This window comes from Cynara cardunculus, assembly GCF_001531365.2.
Source record: "Cynara cardunculus var. scolymus isolate 2C chromosome LG 5, CcrdV1, whole genome shotgun sequence".
Taxonomy (NCBI): domain Eukaryota; kingdom Viridiplantae; phylum Streptophyta; class Magnoliopsida; order Asterales; family Asteraceae; genus Cynara; species Cynara cardunculus.
This window is the reverse complement of record NC_037532.1, coordinates 19,057,680-19,067,695: the sequence shown is the minus strand read 5'-3', so window position 1 is coordinate 19,067,695 and position 10,016 is coordinate 19,057,680. Positions and strand designations below refer to the sequence as shown.

Below are 10,016 nucleotides of genomic sequence, written 5' to 3'. Positions count from 1 at the left end.
AATTTCACAACCATATATGAAACAACTTCATCAAAAAAAGTATTATATGAAACAATTTCACAAGATTAAACAATTTGATGAAAAAATTTCATAAGATTAAACAATGAAATCGACAGATGAAGGTGGTTTGCACGGTTTACACAAATGAGGGCGGTTTTCATATGATCACTCCTCTAGAGAAAACGAGCGGTGGTGGGGATGGATGGTGAACTTATAATCCCCCACCGCCTATTTATATAAAACGTTAAGTAATAAAACAAAATTCATCGTCAAATCGGCGTCAAATCGACGTCATAGAGGTGTCATAACATGAAAAAACGTGAAACGCGGTCAAGCTACGTAAATCAGATATAATGTCTGTTTTTTTCTCCAAAAATCAGCTATTTTTTTCATAACCACAATTATCTTTGTCTTATTTTAAAACGAAAAACCATGAAATTTTAAATTTAATACGTAAAAAAACACAGTTTATATATTGTTTCATTTTTATTAAAAAACCACTTAATTGTCAAATCAAAAACACAAAATGTCGAAATAGAGGTCAAATTTCGTAAATCAGATATTATATCTGATTTACGAAACCCAAATCAGATAAAAATAATTTTTGCTCCATAATTATCATAGTTTATTTTTAAACCTTTAACCATGAAATTTGGTTCTAAAAAATTTAAAAAATACAATTTAAATGGCATATCAATTTTATTAAAAATACCGCAAAAAAAATTCAAAAAAAAAGAATTAAAGGCTGGATCGCCCCTGGGGGCGATCTGATGAGGTGGCTCGCCCTAGGGGGGCGATTCTAGGGCCGGTCTACGAGATGCATAGTAATATCTTCTTTTTAGGCTGAAAGTGGGACCCACAATTTTTTTTTGGGTCCCACAAAAAATTTTCTAAGAAAAAAAATTGTGGGTCCCACTTTCAGTTTAAAAAGAAGGTATTATTATGCATCTCGTAGACCGAACCCAGAATCCCCCCCGGACGAGCCACCTCATCAGATTGACCCCCAGGGGCGATCCAACCTTTAATTCTTTTTTTTTTTTGCGGTATTTTTAATAAAACTGATACCATTTAAATTGTATTTTTTAACTTTTTTAGAACCAAATTTCATGGTTAAAGGTTTAAAAATAAACCATGATAATTATGGAGACGCAAAAAATTATTTTTATCTGATTTGGGTTTCGTAAATCAGATATAATATCTGATTTACGAAATTTGATCTCTATTTCGTCATTTTGTGTTTTTGATTTGACAATTAAGGGGTATTTTTAATAAAAATGAAACAATACATAAACTGTGTTTTTTTACGTATTTAATTTAAAAATTCATGGTTTTTCGTTATAAAATAAGACAGATAATTGTGGTTATGAAAAAAAAATTAGCTAATTTTTGGAGAAAAAAATCAGACGTTATATCTGATTTACGTAGCTTGACCACGTTTAGCGTTTTTTCATGTTATGACACCTCTATGACGTCGATTTGACGCCAATTTGACGATGAATTTTGTTTTATTACTTAACGTTTTATATAAATAGACGGTGGGGACCATAAGTTCACCATCCATCCCCACCACCGCTCGTTTTCTCTAGAAAAACCGAATGAAAAACCGAGCTTGGACCATCCCCACCGACCATTCCGACCAAAAACGACCACCATTCTTCGATATACCGTCGTACACCATCATTTAACGACATCGACCATCTTCCGCCGCCACCGACCACCGTGATCTGCCGCCATCGGCCACCTTCCGCCGCCACCAACCACCGTGATCTGCCGCCATCCACAACCTTCCGGCGCCACCAACCACCATCCGCCGCCATCCACCACCCTCTGCCGCCACCAACCATCGTCAACCGCCACCATCCACCACCGTCCGCCGCCACTATGATAACACCGGTAAATACTCTATCTATCTATATATGTATATGTATCTATATATCTCTATATATATGTATCTATCTATCTCTCTCAATGTATATGTATCTATATCTATATCTATATGTATGTATCTATCCCTATATACACGTATACGTGTTAAGTTTCAATTTTTGTACCTATTTATATCTCTTTTCTTTTACGTAATGCATCTATATATATATATATATATATGTTACCGCAATTTATTCTCGTTTTTTTACGTAAATGTAAGTAGGTATATATATACGTATATGCATACGTACACATATATACGTACATACATACGTAAATATACGTAATGGTTTTTGTACGTACACATATATACGTATTAAATACGTACGTAAATATACGTAAATATGCGTACGTATTTAAACCCGTACTCATATATACGTATAAAAATACGTACATAAAACGTACGTGAATATACGCAAATATGCGTACGTGTTTTAATACGTATACATATATACGTATCGATGTTAAGTTTCATTTACTTTATTTTATACGTAAATATATGTGTTGTTTGAAAATACATGTATATATACGTATAAAAATACGTACGTAAATATACGTAAATATGCGTACGTGTTTTACTACGTACACATATATACGTATATGTGTTAAGTTTCAATTTTTGTACCATATATATGTCTTTTTTCGCATTTAATTACAATTGATCCATTATTCTGTATTTTTAGCATCTTGATGCATGGACCATCTATCTTCTGCACCAGAGGCAACCAACAGACCGTTGGACCATCATGCAGTCTTGTTGGATACCAAGTTTAGTCAACGAAGGGCTTGGGCTTGCGGATCAGAAGGTGTGGGGCGATGGTACACGCGAGCAGTTTCTGTCATGGCGAAACGTCGACCAGGTCGGTAGAATCACGCAACAATTATTTTTCGTACATAAGATATTTTATTTATCAATTCTTATTTTTCCAGGTATTCATCCCAATTAACATACCGAATGCTCTTTGGGTGACCGGGGAGCTCGAACTGAGGTCATGGCGTTTGACTATATACAATACTTGTCCACCGCATATGTTCAAAAAAGAAATCATTAGAATCACCCACATGCTGAAGCAGTTACTCCTTGAATTCCTATTAGAAATAGGATATTATGTAGGGGTCATGGAGCAAATTGCACCGCCGAATGTTAAATTATTTTTTTCAGACGATGCGCCACGACAGACGGGAGCGCTCGGCGATTGTGGGGTGTTCTACTGCATGTTTGTTGAGCAGTTGTCGCAAGGACTAGAGGTCAATTGTGATACGCCTACCGATGTTCAGGCTATGATGTTTCGTCAACGTATGACATCTATATTGTATTCAACACATGTAATTATTCCCAAATAAAAAAATTATTCGTTGTAAATGACATTTTTTGCACTATTTTATGAAATGGTCTTCGATAATATTAAAGCGTAAATCACAATTATCCTACAATCGCCTTGATGAACAAAATCATCGCAATCACAAAAAAAGAAATCCAACTTATCGCCAACATCGCCCTTAACCGGCGAACATATAAAACAACTTCAAAAAGTGACGCTTCAAGATTATTTTCGACCTTAATAACCCTGCAATAATTAGCACGGATCTTGGACACATGGGTGGATCAAGCCAATCAATAAATCCACAGTTTCTTCCCTACAAAAAAGTAAGGAACACACACACACACACATATATATATATATTACTACTAGTTGTTATACACGAAGGTCATATATACGCAAACACTCACTGGTAATGAACAACAAAAGAATCGATGGCCTGGGTTGTGATCGGTCCATGACGTTCTGATGCCACAGTTGCAATGCTTCACCATTTTTTTCCATCTGAGTTGAGAGGCAGTGAATAATTGATGGTGGAGTGGGTTTGTAATGGAAAACAAGGTTATTTATAGGGAAAACGTAATGAGCCTTGTCACATCATCATCATTTTAGTACAATACATTTTATAAGATCGAACCAACAACTTTGATAACAATAAGTTTTTTACCCGATAATATTAAATTTTGTCATGCGGATAGAGTTCCTTAATTCTTTCTATTGTTTTCATATTTTTTTCAATGGCCTCTTCATTCCACCTAATGTGTCTTCCAGTCTCCCCGCATGCATGCTCGAACCATGCCTCGTGGTTCAGGTTTTCCACCTCTTTGATTTTCTTTCGTGTATCAGCAATCTAACACTATTGTTGCTTAATCTGTTGTTTTGCATCAGCAATCCATCTCGTCCACTCGTTCATCTCATGCTGAATCTTCTACTTTTTTGAACCAAGGTCCGCACGTTTTTCCTGTAGTATATCCAATTTAAGTTCGTAGTCCTTGATAGCCTCTCTCAAATCATCGGACATTTTTTCTGGTAGTTGACTTCAACCCATTCTTCTCCCAGCCTCTCCCACTCCTCATTCGTCGTTGGAACTTTAAAATTAGAACTGGACAAGCTTCCGTCCATTGTTATAAAAAAACAAGAAAATGTAGCGACTAATATATCTTCTAACAAGAACCCATTTTATATGAACATTTGACACCAACAAAGAAGCTTATATATTTTTTTTGCAAAATAATGTAAAAAAAAATTAAAAAATGGATCGCTCCTGAGGGTAGAGTCACCAAAAAGTCGAGGCAAAATGGGGGGCAATAGTACATTGGTAGGGTTATGGGTCAGGGTTTCAGGACGAATCTTGTAAGCTTTATGTCAGCGACGATTTAACAACTCATAGATGATTTAACAACTCATAGCTTTATGGCAGGTTCATGGCTGAAATTTGTAAAAAAAAATTAACTTATGCATTTTGTAAGCATTTTTGACCCTTTTCAAATACCAATCCAAATTATATTTTCTAAATCAAAGTTGTAGGTTGATACCACACGAGTATATAAGTTTTGGAATCGTCTCATTTGGATTATCCATCTATTTTATATGAATTTTACAAAACTGCACATTAATAACGAAAAGTGTGCAAACAGCCAAAAAAACCGACCGGTTCCAACCACTTCGAGTCATAATTGGATTTTCGACCGTTCATGAAAGTTGTAGTATATAGCAAGATTTTTATAACTGAAAAATATGGGTCTATTCCGACTTACGGTTTGTGAGTTATACACTGTCAAAGTACAGGGGTTGCATTGTCGGTAAAATTAAATGTTAGAATTACCGACTAAATTTTATGATCCAGCGTCCATGATTCGTTAAATGTACATGATATAAACATACTTTAACATGCTAAACACTAAATCAAGTCCATAATAAAAAAAATGGATCGCCCCTAAGGGTAGATTCACCAAAATCGATGCAAAGAGTGGGGGCGATAGTACATTGGTAGGGTTACAGGCCAGGGTTTTCCAAGACGAATCTTATAAGCTTTACTGAAGAATCTTGCCAGGGACGATTTAACATGTCATGCCAGGTTCATGACCGGATTTGACAACACCATGCCAGCTATTAACTCGTAGGCTGCGACAATGCATTGGTAGGTTCACATGTCAGGGTGCTAGGACGAATCTTGTAAGCTTTATGTCAGGGACGATTTAACAAGTCATGCCAGGTTCATGACCGGATTTGACAACACCATGCTAGCTACTAGACCAACTTTATTAAATCGTAAGGGCCGATAGTGTATAAATTGGATGCCTTGTGAAATCATATATCACAACTTTATATCAAATCCGATACAATTACTTGTCCACTTATTGAAAGAAATGGTTGGAAACCCATCGTCTTCTCAAACAATGCCTACCAGGATGAAGGCTTCGATTGGAAAGGCCGAAGCGGAGATTTAGAAGATCATCGATGACTGGTGTGCTAACAGGGAGAAACAAAATAAACACGAAGAAGCTATTGAAGAGAAGAAAAAAGCTATCAAGCAATTGCAAAAGGAGATTCGAGTGGAGGAAAAAATTGTGAAGGACATCGCGAATGGGTACCAAGTGATGCAAGAAATGATAAATGAAAAACAACACTAAATTAAATCTTGCAAACAACTTTACCCAGAAGGAAACTAACAAGAATGTTATGTATTAATGTTTTTGTTGTTGTTGATGTTCTTCATTTTAATGTAACGTCTGAATGTTGTTGTTTCAGTTGATTCATCTATGTATTGATGGTTAATGTTCATGCATTTCTAAATCAAACTTCCATTTCCGATTAAAACAACAAAACTACACTTTAAAATCGTACATTTACTTACTTAAATTGCAAGTATCAAATACATAGTCTTGTGTAGTATCAGGTTAAGACGGACCACAATCGCTTGGATGACTAACTGATCAACGACGACTACTTGAACTTCCGTGCGTCGGCCTAGGAGCTGGCATCGGACTCGTACAGTTATATCGAAAATGTCCACTCTGGCCGCATCGACTGCAAGTTTTCACTATTGGTTCCTCGTCTCGTGACGGGATACGATCGCGGTTACGTGGCCTGCCTGAGTTTTGTATGTCCAATGGAGGCGGTAGGACAGTCAAACGTTCGTTGGGAAACACATATTCAGCTTCTGGTGGAAGGGGAATGACTTCCTCCTCGTATGTTGCACGGTAAAAGTCGGAATTGAACCAAACAGAACATAATTGACAGCAGTATTGAATATCTAAACTTTAAGCAACAGATATCACATGACCGCAAGCTATTCCAGAAAGTTGCCATTGCATGCACGTACAAGTCTTAGCATGCAAATCACACGTTCCTTTCTTATAGTTGTCATCAACTTCAAACAACAAATCGCTGATGGGATATACCTTCCAATTTGTGCTCCTATGTATTCTCTTCTCTAATTTGGCCTCCCCCCAAGGAGTCACTGCATTCATCATTTGCGCTGCAAATATTTGATATCATTAGCATATGTTACATAATCAAACATATAGTGAAAGGATGGTTGAATTTACCTTCGTTATGCCGATGTATGAAATACCATTGTTGCAATGTTGCCCGAAAAAATTCAATTAACATTGTTATCGGAACACAGCGTGCAAACCGCGTTACTGAGTTGACGGACTCAGCACTATTGGACGTCATTGCACTGTAACGCAATCCAGGGAAGTGTGATCGTGCCCATCTAGCGTAGCCAAATTTCTCAAGATAATGAGCGGCTCTAGGTAGACTATACCACATCAAATCCATAGTACCTTCAAAGTCCGACAACCTGTAAGCTTTGCATGCCTCCCAGAGCATCCACCGTTTACTTTTCTCATTAGTGGAGTTTAGACGGAGGTTCTGGCTCAGATGCCGAAAACAAAGTATGTGGTGCACGTTAGGAAATACAATTCGTATGGCCAGGTCGATAGAGGCAGCCCTATCAGTAACAAAGGTTAAATTGGGCACATCACAGATACACTGCCAAAGCTTACATAAAAACCATGTCCATGACAGGCTACTTTTTGTCTTCCCCACTCCCATTGCAATGGGTACGATCCCATTGTTTCCAACCATGCCAACCACTAAGAACATGGTGCCAACGTATGGCCCCTTCAGATGGGCACCGTCCATTATAAGAAACGGTCTCATATGTCCTAGAAACAATCGAATCTGCAGATGAACGAGATTAAAAATCTAAAGTTCATTACAAAAAATTATGATAAAAATTAAAAAATATGACAAAAATTATTACCGAACAACCGAGTGCGACAAACAACATGTCGAATCGTCCAAGTCCATCAAGAGTGATCTCTGTCACAGTCTCTGGATTTGCTAGCTTCAGATTGTGACAATAAACCGGGAGTAGGTTAAATGACGATTTAGGGGTCCCCCACAACAGTTGCAAGGCATACATCTTTGCTCGTCATGCTTGGTGGTAGGAGATGCTAATATTGAACCGTTAGTTCATATCTTCCATGATTTCTTTACCATGGTACACTCTCCTACAATCCTTTAAACTCCCTGCCAATACATGACCCAAAACCTTTTTTATTCACATTACGGTGGTTTGGTTGCACTTGGGACCTTGAACATGTGTGTTCATCGTGGAGCTTCCGTACCTGAAACATACTGGTACCATCGATGGAGAAATCCATTAAACGCCAATCACAGTCCGAATCTGAGTGACACACCACCTCGTATCGGTGTTTGGAAGATTTTTTTACTTTCATCTGAAAGTTTTCATGAACGCACTTTAATCCCACTGCAAGCTTAAGTGCTTCTTTCGAGTCAAAGGTTTGGAGAAATTTGACATGGGATGTAGGCTGGTAGGAAATGTTTCCCTGTCTACTTTTGATAACTGGGTCCGGTCAAGGTGTTGGGTCGGGCACACCCCAAAAACTATTTCTTACCGGCTTGATTTATTCATAATCAGAGTTATCGTCGTCTTCGTGTATGTTTAAAATTTCGGCAGCAACAGAAACATCTTCGGCCATATATACCTCCCACAACAGTTTTGACTGTTCGGGAGACCGGATCGAGTACGGGTTGGGAGACTGCATTGGAGGCATGTTAAAGTCTTGAACAAAATAACTGTCAGGTTCAACGGTAACTTTTTGTTCAAAATATGAATTTCCAGCGACATCATAAGGGAAGAAGGTGCTTGGATTTTCACCACTACCACCACTAAGGAAGAAAGTGCTTTGATTTACACCAGGAGCACAACCGGTAAGGAAGAGTGTGCTTGGACCATATGGGTTTGCACCGCTAACATCGGGGAAGAGTATGCTCACATCACCGGGGTAAAAAGTGTTTAGACCACCCGGGTTTGCACTTGATGGATTTCCTCCATAACCTCCATTGTCGACCACATATAGTGTCAACATTTTTGGTAAAGTTTGACGAATGGCGTTGTGGAGGATTACCACAGAGGATTGTCCATAAACTGATATAACGTATTCGTTTTAAAAAATAAATTGAAAGGACCACGTAAACTTAACTTTTTCATCACACGTTTCACGACCCCTGAATATGTTATTGGCGAAGACAAACGTATTGCACATGTGAGGGAGGTTATCGGAAGGTACTCTACAACACCATTTATATCTTGTAATAAACCGCCACTTCAAAGATACACACAAACATCATCACTTTGACGTGATTTCAAGTTTAGTGATGGTTGATTGTGTTTAATAGGTTAAAGGTTGTGATGGTTTATTGTGTTGAAGGGTTAAGGGTTGTGAGAGTAGAATATATGAGAAGAGAAATGAAAGGGAAGGTGTGAAAAATTATGAAGTAGGAGGTTGGTATTTACAGTGAAATTGGTATTACAAAAAAAAAAGAAAAAATAATAAAAAAAATACTTAGGACCGGATCGCCCCCGGGGGGCGATGGGATGACGTGGCTCGCCCTCGGGGGTAGATCGCCCTAGGGGGCGATTTGGGGGGTTATTTTTGCAAAAGCTCTAGAAAGTGGTTATTTTGTGTAACTGGGTTGTATAAAATGGTCATTTTGGTCATTTTTCCTTTTTTTTCTTTGATTTAAAGGCTGGATCGCCCCCATTCAGTACGGATCACCCCCCAGGGATGATCCGTGTGGGTATATTCGTAAACCCTCTAAAAAGTGGTTATTTTGTGCAAGTGGGTTGTATAAATTGGTTATTTATATCATTTTCCCTTAATACAAACCAATTTACGAGATATTTATAAAAATGATAACAGTTTATTTATTTTGATTTGGATATTTTTGGAAGATTATCGGAATTCTTTTATTATGACCAAATGTTTTATATTAGAAAACAATCGAGATATTTATTCAATCAAATATTTCATTAGACTAGATGAATGGTCAATGACAAATCTAGACACTTAGGTGACTGAGGTTAAACTTACGAGTACCAAAAACTTTCCGAAATGGAATAACTATCGGAACCAAAAATGGTTTCGGGTGATTATGTTTTCAAGTTAAAYGATTTATTTTTKGTTATTCTTTTACTATTCGTTTAAACAAAATGACAAATTATACCATAATTATATATATTTTATATGCAGATAATTGGTTTGAGCCTTTGAGCATATAAAACAATTAATATATGATAAACCAGTTTATATAAAAGCCAAAATAACAACATACTGAGATATATTTAATAAARCGATACATAACAACTAGATATTAAGATGCCTAATATTGAAATGGATTTAACAAAACAATATATAAGATATTGATATGAATTTATTCCTTTTGATTTTG

The 10,016-nt window shown here is 37.1% G+C and overlaps 1 protein-coding gene across 1 annotated transcript; it reads right to left on the bottom strand.

Annotated features, from left to right (window-relative positions):
- Window positions 1-6,184: 6,184 nt before the first annotated feature.
- Window positions 6,185-7,683, bottom strand: LOC112512876. Its single transcript, XM_025119007.1, has 4 exons — window positions 7,522-7,683; window positions 6,800-7,439; window positions 6,574-6,729; window positions 6,185-6,504 (listed from the first exon to the last, which is right to left on the bottom strand). The coding sequence occupies exons 1-4, from the start codon at window positions 7,681-7,683 to the stop codon at window positions 6,185-6,187; spliced, it is 1,278 nt and encodes a 425-aa protein (XP_024974775.1).
- Window positions 7,684-10,016: the final 2,333 nt, after the last annotated feature.